This window comes from Xyrauchen texanus, chromosome 18 (assembly GCF_025860055.1).
Source record: "Xyrauchen texanus isolate HMW12.3.18 chromosome 18, RBS_HiC_50CHRs, whole genome shotgun sequence".
NCBI classification, from domain to species: Eukaryota; Metazoa; Chordata; class Actinopteri; order Cypriniformes; family Catostomidae; genus Xyrauchen; species Xyrauchen texanus.
Window position 1 is genome coordinate 4,859,655 of NC_068293.1, and position 24,341 is coordinate 4,883,995.

The 24,341-nt window shown below is 37.4% G+C and overlaps 1 protein-coding gene across 3 annotated transcripts in view; it reads left to right on the top strand.

Annotated features, from left to right (window-relative positions):
• The window catches only part of mylka (myosin, light chain kinase a), a 117,017-nt gene that overhangs the window by 74,190 nt on the left and 18,486 nt on the right, over positions 1–24,341 (top strand). The window contains exons 12-21 of one of the 3 annotated variants that reach the window (XM_052148006.1): positions 287–424; positions 7,740–7,937; positions 8,252–8,498; positions 9,616–9,699; positions 10,030–10,814; positions 14,084–14,203; positions 15,776–15,838; positions 22,508–22,555; positions 23,023–23,150; positions 23,771–23,927. In XM_052148006.1, coding sequence (XP_052003966.1) covers positions 287–424; positions 7,740–7,937; positions 8,252–8,498; positions 9,616–9,699; positions 10,030–10,814; positions 14,084–14,203; positions 15,776–15,838; positions 22,508–22,555; positions 23,023–23,150; positions 23,771–23,927 — 1,968 coding nt within the window. The remainder of the gene's footprint in view (positions 1–286; positions 425–7,739; positions 7,938–8,251; positions 8,499–9,615; positions 9,700–10,029; positions 10,815–14,083; positions 14,204–15,775; positions 15,839–22,507; positions 22,556–23,022; positions 23,151–23,770; positions 23,928–24,341) is intronic. The other 2 variants (XM_052148007.1, XM_052148008.1) reach the window with 2 other exon arrangements.

Genomic DNA, 24,341 nt, shown 5'->3' on the forward strand with positions numbered 1-24,341 from the left:
CTATTAATCATTAACCTTTCCTTTGGTTTCAAGTCACTATGGTTTTTTTTTTTTTTGTCAATTTGTAAATAATTTGAGACTAATGTGTTAGAATATTTCCATACACTCTTTACTGTATATTGTATGCTTACACATACAAGGAATTTGTCTTGGAAGCTCCTGTCACCAAGACAAATTCCTTGTATGTGTAAGCATACTTGGCAATAAAGCTGATTCTGATATTACAGTGTTTAAAGTATGGTCTGAAGTTTGTCAGCATTCGTTTGATCTGTCTGTTGTTCTCCAGCAAAGCCCAGTGTGAAGAGGTCTTCTGCTGCTCCTGTGTCTGATGTGAGGAGATCTTCAGCTCCAGTGTTCCTCAAGGGTTTGCAGGATCTCAGGGTAATGGACGGCAGTCAGGTCATCATGTCAGTGGAGGTGACAGGTATGGTTATTACACTGGGATTAAAAATAACTATTTTTTTCCTTTTGCACAAGGTGCAAATAACACCTGCCACACAGTGTGGCTATTTGCACTGAAATAGATTGTTGGAAACACTGAAATTAATGTCAAACAGCACTCAAGTGTTGCTTCAATGGTGTGGTGTGTAAAGACACTTGTACGGATGACCCAGGATCGATTACTCTTTTGTTCCTGTCTCCACTCTTAATATTTCCTTTTTTAATAATAATAATAATAATAATAATTATACAAAGGTTGATTTCCTTGTTGATCTGGTCACTGAAGTTTAGAGTAAGTTCTGGGTAAAATTAACAATGTTTTAACTATAGTAATATTGTAGAAACGGGTTTTGTTGGATGAAGTCATTGAAGTATGAAAAAAACAAAACAAACTGAAGAAACAACAACAATCAATGAATTGAATAATTAATGTACTAGAAATCATCATCATCATCATCATCATAACAAACAAGCTGCCAGACTACATTTTCAATTATTGGCAAGTTTCTGCATTATACTACACAGCTCACTGATGTCCACAATCACAGTAATGTAATTTCATTGTGTTTCAAAAGTGTGTAATAACAAAGTTTAGGAGTTGTTTTCTTTATGTACATTGTTTTCAGAGCTAATTTTAAGTGTTTTTTTTTTTTTTTTTTCCAATCAAACCAATCAAAAACACTTGTCTACAGTGCGAGAACATTGATATCTGAAAACTACACGTTTGAAAAATCTACACTGTCTCTAGAGATGCTAAAGCTTGGTTTAAGTACTGCAGTGCTTCTCCTCCTCATGGACTGCACCAGATTTGCCAGTTCTTGCTGTGAGATGTTATCCCACTCTTCCAAGGCACTTGCAAGTTCATGGACATTTTTGGGGGGAATGGCCCTAGCCCTCATCCTCCGATCCAACAGGTCCCAGATGTGCTCAATGGGATTGAGATCCGGGCTCTTCACTGGCCATGGCAGAAAACTGACATTCCTGTCTTGCAGGAAATCACGCACACCGAACAAGCAGTATGGCTGGTGGCATTGTCATGCTGGAGGGTCATGTCAGGATGAGCCTGCAGGAAGGGTACCACATGAGTCGAGGAAGATGTCTTCCCTGTAATGCACAACGTTGAGATTGCCTGCACTGACAACAAGCTCAGTGCGATGATGCTGTGACACTGCCCCAGACCACGACGGACCCTCCATCCAAATCGATCCTGCTCCAGAATACAGGCCTCGGTGTAACTCATTCCTTCAACAATAAAGTTCCATCACCCTTGGTGAGACAAAACCACGACTTGTCAGTGAAGAGCACTTTTTGCCAGTCCTGTCTGGTCCAGCTATGGTGGGTTTGTGCCCATAGGCGATGTTGTTGCCGGTGATGTCTGGTAAGGATCTGCTTACAACAGGCCTACAAGCCCTCAGTCCAGCTTTTCTAAGCCTATTGCAGACCGTTTGAGCACTGACGGAGGGATTGTGCATCCTGGTGTAACTGGCAGTTGTTGCCATCGTACCTGTCGCTATCCCGCAGGTGTGATATTCAGATGTACCGATCCTGTGCAGGTGTTATACGTGGTCTGCCACTTGCCCTGGCCACATCTGCAGTCCTCATGCCTCCATGCAGCTTGCCTAAGGCATGTTAACGCAGATGAGCAGGGACCCTGGGCATCTTTCTTTTGGTGGTTTTCAGAGTCAGTAGAAAGGTCTCTTTAGTGTCCTAACGCTTTAAAACTGTGACATTAATTGCCTACCATCTGTAAGCTGTTAGTGTCTTAATGACCGTTCCACTGGTGCATGTTCAGAAATGTTTTATGGTTCATTGAACAAGCATGGAAAACATTGTTTAAACCCTTTACAATAAAGATTTGTAAATTATTTAGATTTTTTTTCAAAATTATATTTAAAATACAGTGGCCTGAAAAAGGGATGTTTCTCAGTTTATATGATTTCATTGAGTTTTTAGAATACATAATGTAACCATTAACTTAACCGCATCAAGACCGTTGTCCAAGAGTTGTGCACAGACTTCTATTAAACACGATACAGAATTTGAGATGTGCTGGAAATGACGCTGTGATGGGATTTTTTTTTTTTTTATGACTTTCAGAAAATGACAAATACTTTAAAATGAATGTACATGCATTGCTGGACATTGTTTAGTAGATGGGAAAAACATCTAGTTAGAGTGGGACATTTTTTTTGTCTTTTTACTTAAGTTCACACTGCCAAAAGTGCCTTAAGTGGAAGAAATATTTCAAATGTCAACATAAGTTATAAAGAGGATTTCACAACGAAAGCATTTTTGCCCTCGCGAGCCCTGATTTATTAATGACACCATTGCAAATCATCTAGTTATACACGTCCATGGTCCGTTCTGTTCATATTATTAGGTGCTTTTAAAATGGTCCCCAATCTGTTCTGTGTATCTCAGCAGATTCTGTGTATTGAGCAGCTTTTGTTGTGTTTAGCTGACATGAATGGAATTTCCTCTGTATTCCCCTATGAGGGATCATTTTAACTCTGCGTGTGTGTGTGTGCGTGTGTCCTTTTAGTGTCTGTGATTTTGTGTGTGGGGGTGATTATATAATTGTTTGCACTTCCTGTATAGCGGGCAGCCTCTGAGGGTTCTCCTGACTTCTTGACCACACTGAGCATTTGCATGAACATTTTATTTCAGATGTCTTTTGTCTTTGCTGCAGTCATATGAAAAAAAAATAAAAACCGTTTTTTTATATTATAGAGCGCAACATTAGGATTAAGAAACAATGACATTCATATTCTTCATACAGAATAGATTTTTTACATTGTCGCTGTCTGATGAATCATGTATCTCCAAAAAATTGATTTTCAAGAGCATAAACAATCCTACAAAATGAATCAAAAATAACATTTATTAGACAGGCTTGGCACCATTAATAGGATTCTATCATCACTCATCTATTGGTGAACTGTTCAGTATTTAGACTTAGAATGTGGACATACATGGTATTATTATATAATCTGAGCTTTCACTTACTATTATAGATCACAATCAGTTTTATGACTAGTTTTTCTAGTCCGGTTGTTGAGGACTGTGTTTTCGAGTTGCGTTTTCAGAATTAGCTTTCACTCAGTTTCAGGAAAATTGAAATCTGGCAACGGTATATGGCTGGTATAGTCTACTTTTTAAAGCCTCTTTACATTGTGCAAGCATGAATGGCTTTGTTGTAAGAGAAAACACATAGCCAGTGCGATATAGGCAATCTATTCACTACACAGCCAAAATTCAAGGGCGGGGACATACGCAGGTTTTGATAGAAACTTCAAGGCCAGTGGAGATATTTAAGCAAAACATTTTAATTGCCCGTTTCGATGCACAGTTCAAACAGTAAGAGGTAATTTTGTGCATTCCATCTATGGTAAATAATCGAAATTGCCAAAAGTGGAGATACGTGTTTTTCATCGGACACCGACGGTATACAAACCTTTCAAGACCGAACCTAACATGAACTGAGGTTGTGAAGCGATAATGCTTGTGTAGGATCCATAAGTCAGTGTGATTTCAACTTCACCGTAAATGTGTTGTGTAGTTCATTTTAATAAAATACATAGACAGAATCCTGAGGTGAGATCCACCAATCAGAGAAATCAGTCACCTCAAAAGCAGAAATAGACTGTGTTTTTCCCATTCATTTCTTCCATAGGGATTTCATAAAATCCATAATAAAGAGTTGTAAGCCATAAACAAAACCAGCCATCTCCGAGGTGAATTATAATATTACAAACTTTAATCTGAGACTAAACAGTTTTCAAAACTTAAATTAACGTCATTAAAAAGGGAATGAACTAATCCCATGAAACATTGCGAATGACTTAATCAAATTAAAAACTATGTAAAACAACTAAGTTATTTATTATAATTAGAGAGACTTATATATTTTTAATGTTATTGCAAAATGTCCAAGTAGTTTGTGAGTGTAGGGAGAACCTACTCAATTGTGTCATTAACAGTGTGTGATAAGTGGGCGGTTACTGCTGAGCTCTTTTGTGCGCTTTTTTTCCTACAATTCTCTGGTGGATATTCCACTATTTAACGAAGTTTAAAATACAGAAGTTGAAATACAACCTCAGAACTCATGGTAGATCTGTCTTTTAAGGGTTTATAATGGCGGGTGCACACTGTATGATTTAAAATGGTCCTTTACGATTGTTACTTGTCAGACTGTACGGTCTGAACACATTGATATCACCATGGCACACTGTGCGATGTTATGTCAGACTGCACGATATACATCGTAGCTGACTGTGGTCCCAATTGTCACGATCAGTGAACGTGACTTAAGTCACGACAGTGTTGCGGAATAGAAGGGAAGCAGCCATGGAGGAGCATATTTTTCTCTCTCCCTCTGAAAGACAGTACATCAGCATTATCGTGGAGGTGGTGGTGTAGTGGTCGAAGCACATAACTGGTAATCTGATAATCAGAAGGACGCTGATGTTGAGAATGAATGTGAGTGCAGGAGGTAGCGTATAGCGTACAGTAATAATGAGCTACCACAAGCAAATATTAGTTGTGCAAATAAAGACTTGTGGCGAAAAATGACAAACCTTTCCATTCACATTGGAGAAAACAAGGTGGAAAAGGTGGGTTATTGTACATCCCTTTCCTCTTTTAGATTAGTAACCTTGTCCATGCAAAATTTCGAACAATTCATAAAGGCTGATAGTATATCACACTTATAAATTCCCTATGGATGATGCACAAATTTGATATAGTTTCTATAATTGTATCCTTTTTTTTTCTGATTTGGATTAAAACATCCCATAAATACTTACCAGTATTAATTGTTCAACCTTTAAAATTTTTATTTATTTTTAAATAAAATGTGAAATTCAAAAGTAAAATGAAAAAAATAAAAAAACATTGAAAGTGCTTGAGCAGAGTGATTAAATGGGCACAAATGTTGCTGCTATGGTGATGTAAACACGGAGCAGGTTTCTTTCCAAGTGAATTAGGGTGCGAGAGGAGTGGAATATCTCATCCCGCCGTAATAGCATTCACACTATACGGCTGCGATGCTAAATTTCAGACACTGCCCAAATTTCTTCAGAGGCTGAAGCTCATCGCAAAGGCTATTAATCGGCCGTCTGTGAACATGTCACACTAAACGTTGTAAAATTGCCGATTTTGCCCTGCGACGAGAGAAATCCTTTAGGATTCCCGAAATTGGTCTCAGATGGTAGAATCGTGGCCAAACATTTAGTCTGCACCCGCCTTTAAGTCGGTGTTAAAAATAAATTCCCCTATGCAAATAAATGAATGATGTTTTACATCCAGAGACAGACTGCTGCACTCCATTTCGGCAAGAGATCTCAACAGTGTAAAGTGGAACTTCAATAGATTGCCCTTTTTGAAGGTCTTTCCTGAGTGCTGAAGTGAAGCAATTATTATTATTAATTTACACTTCACAAATTGATTCTGTTATTAATTTTATCTGACTCCAATTTAAAATTGACCTCTAATTTAGATTAAAATGTTATATTAAAAGAATAATCAGAAAGAAAGAGCTTTAAAGTTATTGATTACTCTAAATTCTCTTTCTCCTACCCGGTTGTCCTACTTGGTTGTCCTGGGTGGTTTTCTCCTATATTAAAGCTCTGTTCTTGTAGGGTTCATTAATATCATCTGGTCTCATAACCAGACAAAATTGCAACTTAGCCAGGTACATATAACTCACTAAGATGGGAGGAGCTTTCTCCTCCTGGTTGTTCTGGGTGGTTTTTCCTTTAATAAAGTTAATTAAATTAAAATCTTACTTGGCTGTCCTAGGTGGCTGTCCTACCTGGTGGTCCTGGGTGGTTTGTACCCTATCACAATGATTGCAGAGAAATTCAGAATTAATCGAATAAAAATGTATTTGTCCGGTAGGATACACTGATTCAAATAAAACCCAATTTCACAGATAATCAGAATAAACAAACATTACTAAAACAACATAAGAATCAAGAGACATAACTGACAATGGAAAACTACATACAACGGCAAAGCATTGGAGATCTGGCTTACAGAATCCCTATTTTAAAACCACACGCATCAATTGTGTGGGATAATCTGACTACAGACTCTTCGAGCTCAGGGCCAGCTTTCCTTAAATATCTACACAGAATAAACATTGTGTAACAGATGGTATTATCTTTTAAACAATGAGAATTTGGGGGTGAATGGGTTCTTGGCTTCCTGGGTTTTAACCTTATTAACATGCAGGCAATGAGGGGGTTCAACCTTATATCTTTGTTACCATTCGTTTTACCAACCTGGGAAAGACCATTATACCAGTCACGCTGATACATTTTAAATGATACCAAACATGCCTAGTTACATTTATTTGTATACATCAGTTATGATATTTGATTACATACAGATCTTGGGTGAGTTTGAGGTGATTCTGAGCTGAAGGGGAGGAGGAGAGGGGAGAGAATGGGACAGATGTGGAAGGGCAACAATGAGGTGTGAATTTGCAATCTTCGCTCAGTGGAGTGTGGTGCCTCAGGAAGAGATACTAATTGTGAGAGTTCATATGTTGATTTTCTCAAAGATCATAAATTTTGTCTATGGTCTTTAAAATCAATATGATTTTAGGTTAAAATGTAATGTTCACCATTTCTGTTAATTTTCTTTTTTTTAATCAACTTTTTGCCTTCTCTTGTTTATTTGAATAGTCCTGTGGTATAAATATTCAGTGTTGCTTTAATAATAATAATAATAATAATAATAATAATAATAATAATAAAGCAAAGTATTTTGTTAAATGGTTTTGAATGGAGTATATGATGTCAAACCTCAGGACTTGCGAACTTCCTATGCCAACTACTTGTTTCTATCTGAATAATTTAACGAACTTGTTTTATATAGATGCATTTATTTAAAATTAATATTGTTCCATAACTTTTAATTGGATTGCAAAATTTACAGTGCTTCATGGGACAAGCAGTTAATTCCCTAATAAAAGATGTCAAGTCTTTCTGATTTTTGTATCTGTTATTACTGCAAATCAAAGTTTGTAATTCATCTCAGAGCTGGTTGGTTCATGGCTTTGAACTTTTTATTGAAACGGTTTCAATTCTCCAAGGAGAAAATAAATTTGAAAAATACTTCTGGAACCAAAGCAGTTGAAAAGTCAGTAGTCATTGTTGTGCTCCATTATAAATGTATATGACGCTGTGGGAGTCAGTGCTGTTCATTGTTCTTTATTTGTGCCCCACTGACCTCCATTCATAGTTTCTAATTTGCTCAATCATTTGCAAGTGTGATGTGTGTGTTTAATGTAGGAAATCCTCCCCCTGAGGTGGTCTGGCTGCATAACGGAAAAGAGATCCAGGAGTCAGAGGACTTCCACTTTGAGAGGAAGGAGAGTCGGTGTACTCTCTTCATACAGGAAGTGTTTCCTGAGGACACGGGCACATACACCTGCGAGGTGTGGAATGAGGCTGGAGGGGCTCGGACTGAGGCCTCACTCACTGTACAAGGTACAATGATATCTTCCTGTTATAGATGTTATTGCATGAGATAAGAAAATATGGAATTAATAATTTTTATCTAATGAAGTGACTTAATTGCTTTTTTAAGTGAGTCTTAAATGTCTGAATCTTTTTTGTGGCCATGGTAAAAATAGAACTGATCATCTTTAATCCTAATGTTGAGAGAGATTTTTCCAATTGCAAACACTATCAAATTCATATGAGTGATCTAGAAATTTGTCCTTTTGTTTAAAAATATTAAATTAATTTAGTTGTGATAATTATCAAATACAAACATAAATCTTTTGCTTTGTTGTCGACAGAGCCTCAGGATGGAGTTCAGCCCTGGTTCATCACTAAACCAAAGTCCTGTTCTGCCAGTCTGGGTCAACACGCTCTACTCTCCTGTGCCATTGCTGGTGACCCCTTCCCAGAATTCCTCTGGATGAAAGATGGTCAGGTGATATGTGGTGGTGGAGACTTTGAGATCCTGCAGAAGGAAGATGTGGTGTCACTACTCATCAGAAAAGTGAAGACGCATCATGATGGAAATTATGAGATTTATCTCAAGTAGGAAGTTTTGCAACTGAAATCTTGTTTGAAATGTTTTGTTTGTAATGCATGTTACAATATTGTTGGCTCAGTTTAAGACAAGATTTTGTTGTATAGTTTTTTTGACACTGAGTAAAAAAATTAGCCTGCACGGGTCATATTTCAGGAGTGAGGTGAGTGAGGTGAGTGAGTGAGGGTTAATGGAGTGTTTATATTAGTTTATTGTTAACAACTAGACCAAGACTCTTCATTAAAAAAATGTTTTGACAAACTGTAAAAAAAAATATTGGTCAAATCGCTCTTTCAATTTTCAGACAATCTAAATGAATACACTATAATTTGTAATACAGTATTATTTTTTTACTCTACTACAATAAAAATATCTAAGTTTTTATTATCAATTTCTAAAGACAAATTTACTTTGTAAGAAAATGAAGCCTATTTTAGGATTGTGGTTATTTACAATTAAGCATATTCTCATTGCTGAAATTATATATATATATATATATATATATACTATGTATATATACACTATGTATGTATATGTAGTGGAGGGGAAACATTTATTGCAGTAAAGAGAATCATAGTGTATTAGTTTGTCTGTAAATTGCTAACAATTTGATCTTTTTTTTTTTTTTTAACTAAAATAACCAAATTATGTGTTTCGGGTCAAATTGTTCCAAACTTTTTTTTTATTTAAAATATTTTAAATCCAGAAAAAACAAGACATTATATTTGCATATACAGTACACTGCACTGAAGCCTATTTTTGCATCATGACTATATTAATGAATTAATTGCTAATTTCATTTATTCATGACAGCTAGGCAGATTTTACACTCAAATTCTCATCACTTTAATACAAAAAATGTATGATATTGAAGATACGCTGATTAAATTGTAAAGCAGTCTATATATATCATGGAGTATTTTTTTACTCCCATGTTTGATTGCTCATATCATATAAATTCATCTTTTAATTTGTTGGTAATTCTCATGTAATTTTCAAAGTAAAACCTTTGCACACAGGACATTTATGCTGTAGCATGGAAGTGCAATCATTAGTTCCTCATTTTCTTAAATTCCCCAGTTTACCTCAAACTTCCAGTTTAAAAGTGTGTAATGTTGTTCTCAGGAATAAAGTAGGAGAGTGCAGATCAGTGGCCCCACTGCACATCAGCAAGGACCCCATCCTGTCTGCTGATGATTCTCATAAATGGTACAATCTCCTCCTGTTCTTGCTCACGCCCCAAGATTATATTTACAGTCCCTGCCCTCTTTACCCCTGCACTATATCTACATAATCTCTATATAACAAACACTCTGTTTATGCTTCCTCACTCGGCTGTGCTGTTGTCTAGAGAGGAGCGTGGGTTAGTCTAGGGGCCCATTCTGGGCTCATTTCCCTATAAGGCCTCTGAAGTCATCTGATGCAACTCTGTCGTCTGAAACTAACTCTCTCCTTCATTAAACTGCTCTCCAGTGAGGGCTAAGCTAGCAAAGGCTTTAAACATATCTGGATTTTTTTTCTCCACTCTTCCTGTTGCAGCCTAGGGGTGGAGAGCACTGCGCCAAACAGGGGAGGACAGCGAGAAACTCCCTGCCCTGCTGAATCGTGCTCTGAGCCACTGCGGGAACACGACAGTCAGGATTGGGAGGAAGAGGAGCCCAGCACCACCCGAGGTCTTCTCAAAAGGTGTGTAGAGACCAAACAGCATCGAGAAGACCAGATCCGACAGCAGGAGGCTGAACAGATCAACTTCAGAACTGTGCTTGGCCGCAAGGTCACCACAAAGAGTGTCTCGGAGGAAGATCTGAAGGAGATCACGGCCGAGCAGATGGACTTCAGGGGGAACCTTCAACGTCAGATCAAGCCCAAGACCCAGACAGAGGAGGAACGCAAGGTCAACGTGCCTCATCAGGTGGACTTTAGAGCAGTGCTGGGAAAGAAGGGAACCTCTTGTCCAAAAGCTGGTCCTGGATCGTTTGTGAAAACACAATCCAACAAACATGAAGCTGTTGACTTCAGATCAGTGTTGGGAAACAAGAAAAAACAACCAAGCCACGACAGGAATGGAGAAAGTCCAGCTCTCAAAGACTGCAAAGGAAAGGTGAATGATGTGAATTGTGTGGATGGAGGGATGCAAGAGAAATCAAGAGCAGGTGGAAGGAAAGAGCCTGTGTTCACACAGACACTGAGTGATGTCACTGTACTGGATGGAGAACCTTTGCATCTGCAGTGCCAACTTTCATCTGAATCTCCTGCCAAAGTGACGTGGACCCTTGATGGGAAACTAATCAAACCATCCAAATTCATCGTTATTGCCAATGAGGGTCAGTGTTTCATATTAAGATGTTATATTTTCCCAACTGTTATTTTGCATACAGTATATGCATGCTGGGATAACAGATATTTCTAGTATCTAAACACAGGGTTGGAAAGAGTACTGAAAAATCATACTCAAGTAGAAGTCCTGTTACTTATTAAAATTGTGTGTGTGTGGTGAAAGTAGCTGTCCTAAAAACTACTCAAGTAAGAGTAAAAGAGTAGCTCATTTAAAAGTACTCATGAGTATTGAGAACAGAGTTGAACACTGTATGCCAACTTTTAAAATACATCACTTATCTATGATAAATACATGAATCTGATTCCAAAAAATAAATTGAAGACATGATAACAGAAATGAAGATTAAAAGGTTATTTTCAATACACTGATCACCATTTTAAATCGTAATGAAACAATTACATTAAAATCAGTTTGTGTAGGGTCTAAATTTCCCTTAATGGCAACAGTGTTATTGTTGTGCATAAAACATGTTCAAACAATGCAAGGAATGCAAAAAAATGCTAAATAAGCAGGATCACTGGGCACGTCATGTCCTGCACAATAGAGGTGGTAGAGCAGGCATGGGGAGAGTTGTGTGGTACAGTATCATGCTTAAAAAGGAATAATTAAATTATCTCATTTTACTCACCCTCATGCCATCCTGTATGTGTTTGTTTTCTGCAGAAGAAAGAAAAGTCAAATTAAGATTTTTGAAGAATATTTCAGTTCTTTTGGTCCATACAATGAAAGTGAACTGGTGCTAAAATATTGAAGCTCCACAAATCAGCATAAAAGTAGTTAATCCATGTGCCTCCAGTGGTTTAATCCATGTCTTCAGATGTGATTGTGGTGAGAAAAAGATCAATATTTAATTCCGTTTTACTGTTAATTCTCCTCCATGCTCAGTCAATCTCCACTTTAACTTTGACCTTGTATTTGGTGATTCACATTCTTCATGAATATTGCCACCTACTGGACAGAGAGAAGAATTTAAGTTAAATATATTGATCGTTTTCTCACCCACACCTGTCATATCAATTCTGAAGTCATGGATTAAACCACTGGAGTTGTATGTTTTACTTTTAAGCTGCTTTTGTGCTTTTTGGAGCGTCAATTTTGGCACCGCTTCACTTACATTGAATGGACATACAGAGTTGAAGTACTTTTAAAAATCATAATTTGTGTTCTGAAGAAAGTAAGTCCTAGACCGATGGCATGAGGGTGAGTAAATGATAAGAGAATAGCACATGGGGGCCACATTGTCCTCTTGAGATGCAATGTTCAACATTTGACTTAGTTCTTGTATCTTTTACGCCCAGAAATAGTTCTCATTCTAATGCATGATGCACAGTTTTCTGAAGTTTGTGACTGGTGGAATGTTCTGCTGAAGTATTGCTCTACAAATGTTGCTACTTTTCTATCTTTATAAAGGCATAATTATAAATTATTTTATAATCTACTTTCCTGGTAATTTATTAAACCAATTAACACTCTCTCTACATCTGGGGTCAGTATTAAAAAATGAACAATAGTTTCAAAAAATGTCACTGTATTCTATTACATTAATACTTTTAATGTACTCTAGTTATTGAGCCAAAAGTAGTGAGGGGTTTTCTCGTTTGCTTGTTATTGTTTGATTAATAGCCTTTATATGACATATACTAGACAGTGCTCAATTTGTTTACATGTACACTTCAAGTTCAACATTTTGATTCAAATACGCTTTTTGTTGCACTGTTTAAATTCACTTTAGACATGAATGATTGCGTTTACATTAATGCCTCAAGACGGGCACTGGCAGAATTATGAAGTGTATTTGATCATTTAGGCTGCATTAGTGCTCAAACATCAACAACCTGTCAATCAAACAGCCTAATAATCTCAGTAATAGTTAAATTACAGGCTATGTTATAGACACACAATCTAGTAAGCGGAAATATGAAATTTACTTCTATATGTTTCTTCAAATTAGAGGCAGGATTAATGCTGATATCTGGCTTGAGCAATTTAAACTTGGATGACAAGCAATTGGCCTGCAAAAATCCCTTTCAGGTGCGGCTGAGATGTTCAGATGTAAACTGTGCTTGAGGCATTCTCCACAGTTTGTGCCAGATCTGCAGCTGCCGTTCAAGTTTTTTTATTTGTGTTTTGATTTGAAGGGAGTCACAAGACTATGAATAAAATAAGGACAGGGAAGTGGCGAACCCAGACGGTGGGAAAATAGCGCAGTAAAAGAGTTACAGCACTTAAAATATACTCAAGTAAAAGTATACCATTTTTAAACAAAGTACAATTCTTGGGGAAAAGTAGTTAAAGTAACGTGAGTATTTGTGATTCATTCACATAGTAGCTTTTATTAATCAAGATTCAGTTGTATTCTATTTGTTGTTACTGTATTTTACTTTGGTTACATAACACTCAGATATAATAGAAGGACCGGCTTGTGGTTGGATGAGGGTTTGTCATGGTGTTATGTTTTGGGGCAGTCAGTGGTCATGATCTCGGGATGTGCAGAGAAAAGAAACAGAGGTCGTGTCTGTCCAGCTCTGTTCCTGAGTCATGAGCTGCCCTGTGTGTTGTCCTTGTCTTTTTTTCTCCATCACTTAGTATAGGAGTGGCAAAAGAATTAAGGGATTTAAAAACCGAACCTTTATACTTTAAAACTCTGAATATACATGTATGCCTTATAGAAATATTCTGGCTTAAATACTATTAAAGCTTTATCGACAACATCTTTCGATTGCCCCATAGACTTCCATTACAAGTGCACAACTATCAACAATTTTTATTTTAAGTGTTTTGTGTTGCATTTTTGTTTTGTGTTTTCTGTTTTGTTTCTTTTTGTGTTTTGTTGATTTTATTTTTATTTGTGTGTTTGTTTAGTTAAAAAATAAATTTGATTAAACATTTCAAGACTTTACATGTACTAATAATGACTGATTTAAAATAAGTTAACTTTACACTCCCCATCCTCCATTGGTCAAATAAACCGGTTATTCAGAGCCAAACTCATGCTATTGGTTGAACCAGTGCTGCTCTGTCAGGCTTGTTTGGATGCTTATTCAAACAGAGTTGATAGTGCTGCAAAGGCACAGTGTTTACTCTCTTAAAGGGAATCAACCTACCAAATGACTTGAAGTACTTTTAGCTGTCTCTGCAAATCAATCTGGGAGAGTAGATTTGAACATAGAATATAATATTTATTATTGACTTCAGCTTTAATGTATTTAACCCTGAATCTTTAAAGGCATGACATTAAATGTTTGTGTGTATCAGTAGGTGGTCAGTGCTCTCTGAGTATTGATAAAGCTCTTCTTGAAGATGAAGGGCAGTATGTGTGCAGAGCAGAGAGCAGCGAGGGCAAAGCAGAATGTTCCTGCATGGTCCTGGTGGAAGGTGAGCATCACACACACCAGCACACTTGGCTGTATGAGAGATGTGTAAAGTTACACTGTGACTAGTATTGTTATTTTCAATGTTTAGAAGATGCATTTCTGGAAATGTTTATACCATGAACCTTAAGGTTTTGTATCGTACAGAGATACAAATTTAAGTTCTGATTTTCCATAATTCTGGTTTCTCAGGAAATATGAGCGGGAGGTCTAGATATGTCTGTCAGGACAGAGACATTATGGTTTGTCTGTTTTGGGTTGGGCAGTGTGACTCTTTCCCCAGAGTTTCCTGCAGTTTCCGGTAATTGACCAGCTCAGGCTGCATATCGTCTCTAACATGTCCCAAGAGCTCTGTCCTGCTTTGCAGGTCATGTCCCCACAGCCATCTCTAGATCTTTCTGTCTTGAAAGCTTTCTCTAGTTCGCTCTGTCCCATTTTACAGGTTATAGCCCTATGGTTGTCTTTAGATCTCTCTCACATTGCCAGACATGTCCCTACAGGCATCTCTAGACTACTCTGGCCCACCCTACATGACATGCCCCTACAATCATGAAATCTTTATTTAGTTCACTCTGTCCCATTGTACAGGTTATATTGCCTATGGCTGTCTTTAGAAATCTGTGTCTCACCTTGCAGGACATGGCCCCACGGTGGTCTCTACACCACTTTGTCCTACCATACATCACATGCTCCTACAGACTTCTCTAGATCTCTGTCTCACCTTGCCAGACATGTTACCACATCCATCTCTAGATCTCTCTGTCCTGACAACCATCTCTAGACTTCTCTGTCTCACCTTGCAGGACATGTCCTCACAGCCATCTTATCTCCCTTTCCTGACAGCCATATCTAGACCTCTGATCACCTTGCAGGACATGTCCCCACAGCCATCTTATCTCCCTTTCCTGACAGCCATATCTAGACCTCTGATCACCTTGCAGGACATGTCCCCACAGCCATCTTTAGATTTATCTTTCCTGTCCATACATTCACCTTTTAGATCATTCTCAATTTACAAGACACGTCCAAACAATTCCCTTTAGACCTCTCTGTCCTGCCTTACAGAAAAATCCCTACTGTCCTGTCTAGATCTCTCTGTCCTTCTTTGGAGGACATGTCCCTGAAGTCTTGTCCAGATCTGTTTCAACTAGGGCCGTGTCTAGGTCTTTCTGTCCCACTTTGCAGGACACATCCCTTCAGCCATTTTGCACTTACATGGTTGACAGTTGTATCTAGATTTTTCTGTCCTGCTTAACGGAACTTTGGAGAGCAACACCTTCACCTGGAAAAATGTTCATTGGTGGCATATTAGTCTGTCAAGTGCTTTAATTTGATCAGTTACTTTTTTGGACATTTAATACAGTTTCCCTTAAAGTAGCCTCCACAGTTTTAACAAATAATTTCCTTTTTTCAACCTCAGGATTGACTTTGATATTTTTGGATCTTTAAAAGGCAACAAGGTCTCAAAGGATTTACTTGCTAATACAGTCAGTTTGGACCATTTGGGAATTTTTGGGAGACTTTTTTTTTTTTTTTCTAATTTTTGCTCTTTCTCTCTGTATCCGTCTGTGTTCAGATCCCAGTGTCTCCACAACAGCTGATAAACGGACCAGGAAGCCCTCTACCCCAACCACAGAGAGTAAGTTTCCAAAATATGTACTTCCTTTTTTTATAGCCCAATATGGAGTGGCGTGGGAGATGTGGTCCTTTCCCACTACAGTTAGCACACACAGTCATACACGCAGGGCTTTTTCTAGATGTTATGACCTAAGAATAATAACTTTTAAATCTGTTCCATCATACATGCATGGAAAGAATTGAATGAAATTATATTAATGGGCGAAAATAAAGACTTTTCAGCAATGAAGCTTTTCTAATAACTTTGTTTTTTTAAATCAGGTTGATTATTTGTTGTTGTAAAAATATCTTACCCAGCTTGAATTCACCAGATTAAACAACCACAAACAGAATCCCTCTACATGTAGCGTAGTTCATAATTATATTTTCCTCGATCTATGATAATCTAGTATTTAAACAGTTCAAACAGACTGGATGTTCACAGCTAAACAGAGACTTTCTTTTTTTTTTTTTTTTTAGCAGGACCAATATTGAAGTATGGAAGTAGTTGTTTAATATGGAGTAGTATAGGAGTATAGGTATAGTTTTAGCTGTTCACTTCTGAGGAGCTTCATTAGATGAGGTGTTTGACAGGACAGCTGGAGAGCTGACTTTGACAAGAGCTTAAATGTTAAACAAGCCCTATGAGCAATAAGGAGACAGAGAAAAAGAAACTGTGAATGAGATTGGGGTAGACAGAGATTTAAAGGGAGGTGTTTGACATTAGATAGAAAAGTAGTGAGAATGATCAACTTGTACTGCATGAATACTTAAACTAACCTAAACTTCCATGTATGGACTCCGTCTCTCTCTCTGTCTGGAACATGAAGAGTTTTGTATGAGGTTTTTAACATCAAGGTTTTCTGCTAACATCAAACATCAAACTTTTGTATACTGTTGGGTCTTTTTCTCTTTCCCTTCTGTCTAGCAGATGTGTATTTATTCAGAATCAGCTTTATTGCCAAGTATTGCTTACACATACAAGGAATTTGTCTTTGTGAAAGGAGCTTCCAGTGCACAACAATACAAAAACAGCAGCAAGACATGGATAATAAAGATCTATATAATTATACATATACGTACATCGTCACACACCTTCATTCATACATACATACATACGTAGTGCAAATCTAAACAAATCTGTTATATAAAGTACAAAAATACAGTATGTTATGTACAGTACATGCAAATAAAAAATAAAACTTTTTGCAATGGCAGAAGTGGTTATGTTAGATAATATAAATAGACTTAAACTGTGTATTGCACATAATTATTGCTCAATGAGGCAGTTTTAACTGTTCATGAGATGGATGGCCTGAGGGAAAAACCTGTTCCTGTGCCTGTTGGTTCTGGTGCTCAGTGCTCTGTAGCGCCGGCCAGAAGGCAACAGTTCAAAAAGGTAGTGGGCAGGGTGAGTGGGGTCCAGAGTGATTTTACCAGCCTTTTTCATCACTCTGGAAGTGTACAGTTTTTGAAGGGGAGCAGGGGCAACCAATAATCCTCTCAGCAGTCTGAACTGTCCTTTTTTGTAGTCTTCTGATGTCTGATTTCATCGCTGAACCAAACTTGACAGTTATTGAAGTGCAGAGGACAGACTCTGACTGCGGAGTAGAAATGTATCAGCAGCACCTGTGGCAGGTTGAACTTCCTCAGCTGGTGAAGGAAGTAAAACCTCTGATGGGCCTTTGAGTCAATGTGGGTCTCCCCACATTTTTTTGCACTGTATCTTATGAAATTATCATTTAAAACTTGTGTTTTGAACACTAAAATCAGTCTAAACTTTTTTTTTTTTTTTTTTTTTGAGAATCCTGAACAGCCTGCCAAAAGTTTGGAATAATGTACAGATTTTGCTCTTATGGAAAGAAATTGGTACTTTTAAGTGGCTTCAACTGATCACAGTCAGGACATTAATAATGTGAAAAATTACTTTTACTAGAACGTCTTAAACTAGTTCAAAGAGTTCTCATTAAATAAATCTGCTATGTGCAGCAATAACCGCTTTGCAGATCCTTGACATTCTAGCTGTCAGTTTGTCCAGATACTCAGGTGACATTTCACCTCACACTTCCTGTAGCACTTGCCATAGATGTGACTGTCTTGTCAAGCACTTCTCACTCACCTTACAATCTAGCTGATCCCACAAAAGCTCAATGGGTTTAAGATCCATAACACTCTTTTCCAATTATCTGTTGTCCAATGTCTCTGTTTCTTTGCCCACTCGAACCTTTTCTTTTTGTTTTTCTATTTCAAAAGTGGCTTTTTCTTTGCAATTCTTCCCATAAGGCCTCCTGAGTCTTCTCTTTACTGTTGTACATGAAACTGTATTGAGCGGGTAGAATTCAATGAAGCTATCAGCTGAGGACATTTCTTTTTGTCCTTGTCTTTGAAGACTGTGTACACCTTTTGTATGAAATTTTCAGTTTTTATCTTTTTGGCAATTTCAACCATCGTATAGCCTTAATTCCTCAAAACAATGATTGACGGATGAGTTTCTAGAGAAAGCTGTTTGCCATTTCTTACTGAATATTGACCTTAAGACATGCCAGTCTATTGTATACTGTGGCAACTCAAAAACAAACACAAAGACAATGTTAAGCTTCATGTAATGAACCAAATAGCTTTCAACTGTTTGATATAATGGCAAGTGATTTTCTAGTATCAAAAGTATAAGGTGTTAGAGTGATGCTGCTGTCTAGATGTGATCAAAAATAACTTTTTTCAAATAGTGATGGTGCTGTTTTTACACCATTTTTACACATATGTCCTGACTATAATTTGTGATCAGTTGAATGCCACTTTGGTGAAATAAAGTACCAATTTCCTTCCAAAACAGCAAAATCTGTAAGTTATCCCAAACTTTTTGCCGCCAGTGTTGCAAAAATTGCTCAATGGCATGGATTTTGGGCAGGACTGTCTGTTATCAGTTCACGCATCTGTCATGCATGCACCTGTGTCATAATGGTCACATATGTCATGTCATTGCACAATGCGATATTATTTATTTTTTTACAGCAAGATATGACAGAAAATGGTCTAGCTTGCATTGAGTTCACAGTAAAATTCTGAATAAAAAAAAATTCTTTTGTAAGAATTACCATTTAAATAAAAAAAAAATCTATTTTTAACAGTATACCTGTTCTATAATGCTTATGCATCTGTCATGCATGCACCTGTTAAAATGTTTACACATCTGTTATGCATGCACCTGTGTTATGTCCACACAACTGTCACGTATGTGCCTCTGGTATAATGTTCACGCATCTGTCATGCATGCCCCAGTGTTATGATGTCCACGCATCTGTCATGCATGCCTCTGCATATAATCTTCATTCTGTTATAATGCTCATTAGTAATGCATGCTCCTGTGTTATAATGTCCACTCCTCTTTCATGTATGCACCTGTTATAATATTCATGCACATGTCATGCATGCACATCTGGTATAATGTTCACACCTCTGTCAGTCATGCGCCTGTATTGTAATGTTCATGCATCTGTCACGCATTCATCTGTGTTGTATGCAGCGGTGCATTTATTGCTGTTGCAGCACTGACCAGAGGCAATTATTTTTCTAATTTTCTCTTGGCCACACATGAACCTTAGTCCAACATTAGAAGGATCAGAGTAGTTTCTGTGGGGTTGCAGTAAGTGTTTCCTCAATCATAGAGGTTACATTGTGTCATTGAGTGTTTTCAGTCATGGAAAATCTGTAATTAAAATTCATAATGATATATATATATATATATATACACACACACACGCAGAGCTGTCTTAGATAATGGAAAATGGTAACCTCCAAAGCACCTCTGATTTTGCTGGATTTTAAACAAAATCAGTGCCCCAAAGGAGGAAAGAACCACTGAACTCTGCTGTGCACAACTGTGACATCTGTTTGTTCTTTTGCTCCTTCTCAATGACTTGTATCTCCTCTCAGTGGTATTAGAAAGTATCACTGCAACTATTTGCTAATATTTCAAACCGTGTAACTCGTTGATGTCCTTATATTGAAGGAGTGTCCCGACCCATATCTAGAGACCAGAATTTCATAGAGACTTAAAAGTGGGCTCTTATGACCGTAAGCAACCACGTAGAACACCCTAGCTACCGCCTAGCAACCACCTAGAAACATGCCAATGACTACTTGGATCACCTTGACGTTTACATAACCATGCACAGGCAAGCATCACTCACATTTTCCTACAGATAATGTGGAAATCTAGTTCCTGTGTTCCTACATGTTCCTAATGAAACCTGTGTTAACTGTAACCCTCTTCAAATTTTAGTTATTAAAAGTTGGTGTCATTTTTATTATGTCTGCCTATTGCCCCATTCCATACACCACCAAAATGATGTTTCAGTAATCAATTCAATGATTTATTAATTTTATAGTATGATGATGGTATTATAAACAGAATCAGAAGAGTGCACCATTGTTCTCTTTCCTGATTTCTGTGGCTCTTTTAGTTTTGACTTGTTGTTTTCAGCAGAGGGTGACAGTGTTGGCCTCACACCACATAGACTAAACATTGTGAAACATGAAAGTGGTGATTATTTTGGCATTTTGTGTGTAAGTGTGTTGTACTGGGGATCCTAAAGCATTTGCTCTGTGCTGGACTGGCTTTGTGGTGTCATCTAATAAACCTTTGATTTACATTTATATTTAGAGCAGACACTTCCTTGTCTTTAGACAAGTATCTAAGAATACGTGTCACATTCTAAGCTAAGAGCTGATAAAAGTTTTTGGTTTGAAAAGGCTTTAGTTGTCTACACAGAGAAGTTAAACTCAGCCATACAGAATATGTAAGGAACACTATATTTGCACATAACTTGGTCAGGTTCACCAAAAGGTTTTTTTAAGATCCTGAGAAACACAGAACATGCAAAAAGTTATCCCAAACTTGTGACTGGTACTGTAACTGGAGCCCTGTCAGTCAACATCTGATCACTGCTGTTTCCATTATGGAATAGTTAAGCTTTCAGCTTTGTTTTAATGTTTGTTTATAAGCACAGCTGAGAGCAGAGATGTGTTTTGGCCTTATACAGATTTTTGGGATTCAGGTGAAAGCTCACTGAAAGCCTGAAACAGAAATAGTTGTGTTGGAAAAAGGATGTTGTCATTTCCATAGCTAGAGAGAGAGGAATGGGCGCTCAAACAGAGATGACTGGAATGTCTTAGAACTGACAGAAAAACTCCTCAGAAGTTTGACATTGCTTCAGATCAGAACAGCTTCATTGCCACCACCGCAGCCCTGTGCTCGTGTTTGTTGGCTCTGCCATCACATTGTTTCATGACAGCGATCAGATGTAAAATAAATAGTGCCAAGAGCCATTTCCTGAATTCTTGTGGGGATATTTTTAGTATGACCAAAAAAGGCAAAGAGCTAAGAACTTTAGCAGCTGATCTCTCTCGACATCCAGAAAAAACAAGTTCTCCTGTACTTTTGTAAGTGACTGAATGTTCTCTTTAAATATTTTGGATTCTAGAAGTACATCTTGTGATCCATGTTAACAGTGTGTGTTATATGAAAGTTATGACAAATGTGCAGTATAAACCAAACCCCCCATAAGACCACTTTTTGTGTAAATTAAAAAAATGCAGAATGTACAGTTGACCATCGACTGATTCACCAAGAGAAGCTGCCTTAACTAATTTATGCTGCTGTATTAGTGGCTAGGAATATGCAAATGTGTGTAGCTCCTCATTCAGCTTATCACGCAGCATGTTTTATTTTGTTTTGAGGAAGGATTGCATCAAGCGGTAGATTGGCATGCAGGTGCTAGGGACTTCATAATAAAATCCATATAAAATGCTCACTTTGCTCGTGTGGCAGTGATTATTGGCATGCGTGACACAGGTTGCTGACCCTTGTGTTAGCCAATCAACTTGGTACTCTCTCTTTGTCTGACATTGACATATTTTCAAACAATTGAGGCAATTTTAGTTTCACTGCAGCATGCTACGAGAGGTTTTTTTATTCTCTGAAACCCTCCTCCTCCCCAACACCACCTCTCTAGTTCTGATTCAGAGGGATTGTTTGTCTAATTGTGCAGCATTTCTTACGTCTTACTTGCTCTGCAGTAACTGTGTAAGCAGATCTAGTTTACCAAGACCAAACCTACCAACTTGTCATATCCATTGTAACATCTTAGATGTATTCCACATTGTTTTGTTTCCATTTTAAGTATTTTGTAAAAGTGACTTTCCTTATATTATTCCACTTATCACATGGCCACTTACCAAAGAAATGAATAAATGTACAAGAAATGTTGATTTCAGTGAAATTATTTTTCACTAACATCAATGACCATGATTGATAGCTGTGCAAGTTTTTGTCTCTCTCATATCACTATGTAGGAAATTGGTTGTCTTGCACCACACTCATAGTGCTCTTACAAAAATATTTGACAGCAGAATGCTGAATTTGACCGGTCAAGTACTCCAGAAAGCCTGGCAATTCCCCTTAGTTTTCCAGTGCTTCTAGTTTTTCACTGGAATATGGCTTTTATGCAAATGCATGTCTTTCTGGTGTGACATGAATAATTATTGGGTTGATGGTCCATGATCAGTTCTCAGAACTTATGTAGAGATCTTTGCCTCTGTGTAACTAAAGAATGTGTTGCTTGTTAATGATGAGTCAAACCTTCAATTTTTATCTCTGATCTATGTTTGTTTCTTGTGGTGTTAACTCCAGATGAGGCCAAAATAAAGAAACCCCCTCCCAAAATACTGCCTAAACAAGGTAGGTCAAAATCAGTCAAATGTATAATTTAAAGTAACTCTTATATATGTCAACACTATAATGGTTTAGTATAATCACAATTGTTACTAACCCATCTGTGTAACGTTGCGTCCAATCTTTCTATTAATATCATGAACAGCTACAAATGTAAGTTGTATTTAACTCAGAATATTCCCTTAAAGCATGGTTTGACACTCAACGATCTTTGCGTATTTAAGTTATCTATAATCAACTTATACATCCATTTATGCATCTTGTTCTAGCAGGGCTCTTTAGCATATGTTACACTGTGCATGCACATGGATCTTCGTTGAACATTAAAAGAGCATGTGTATGAGAGATACTCCCATAAACCTGTCCTCTTTAAACATACAAAATAATGTCAATGCAAAACGGGTTGTCAATGGAAAGTCCTCGTAATGATGTTAAAGGCAATGTTTGATTGTGTGCCTGTGTATGTGTGTCAGGTGCTCCTCCTCAGATCCAGCAGTTTCCTGATGATATGAAGATCATGGCAGGTGAGAAGGTCAGTCTGCTGTGTATGTTCACCGGAGCTCCGCCCATCAGCTGCACCTGGCTCAAGTTCCGCAAACCAGTAAGAGTCTCTTTACCTTCATGTATAGAAATCCTGAAGATTGCCACGGATGAGAATTCATTGTCAAACTCGTTTCTCATCATTCCCTTTAGTTACATTTTTTTGGTGATGTGTTTTTTTTGGGGGTTGTTTTTGTTTACTTTATTTTTTTTTGGCTTATCACTTCATTTAACACTTTAGTAGTTCACATAAGAGATATCAGTTGGGTCTCAACCAAGCAAGCCGACTCGCAGTCTACAGTGTGTTTAGGCAATATGTCGACACAATATACTTAAATGGTAAAAATGCAGTTTTAGCAGTGATTAAAGATTGAGGTCAAAAATAAATTAATTAAACATATGCATGGATGAATCATTCACAATAAGATAAATATGCATTTAGAATATATACGAATTGATTATGCCAACATTAATATTACTGCCATACAATCAAAAAGGCAACTTGAATGCAGTCATATTCAAATTGAACAACTTTTAAATGTACCTAATTTGAAGTTAGTGTGTCATATTTTAAAATTAACTAGTAACTTTTTTTTTTTTTTTCTCAGAGATAGTTGTGCATAGATGTGCTGTAGCCCCAACAAACCCCTGAGCACATGTTGACATGTTGTTCTTATCCAGATTCAGAAGGGTCAAGGTGGAATCTCTATAGTGAGCACAGACAGCAGCAGTGAGCTGACCATCACAGAAGGGCAACAGGAGCACTGTGGCTGCTACACCATCGAGATCAAGAACTGCTTCGGCATGAGACAGGCTGCTCTCAATCTCACTATAGTCGGTAAGAGAATACTTGGCAATTTGACATCTATATACAATGCAGGTTTATTCCTACAGTATATCACATTTCAAAACAACAGAAGTGCTTAATAGGAAAATTAACTAAAAACAAGAAAATACAACTTAAGTATAAATACTTCATATACAGTAATGCGCACACAGAAAAATGTTGCATAGTGAGGATGTTTTCAAAAATAATGCCATAAATAGTTTTCATTTATCAATTGACATCATACAAAATCCAGTAAATATAAAAAAGGTAAATCAATATTCGGTGTGACCACTTTTGCCTTTTAAACAGCCCCAATTCTCCTAGATACACCTGGACAGTTATTTTTTTTTTTTGGTTATTGGCAGGTAGAAGAACTGGAAAATTCTTCAAGACGCTTGGAACATCCTATCTATTTCGGCTGTC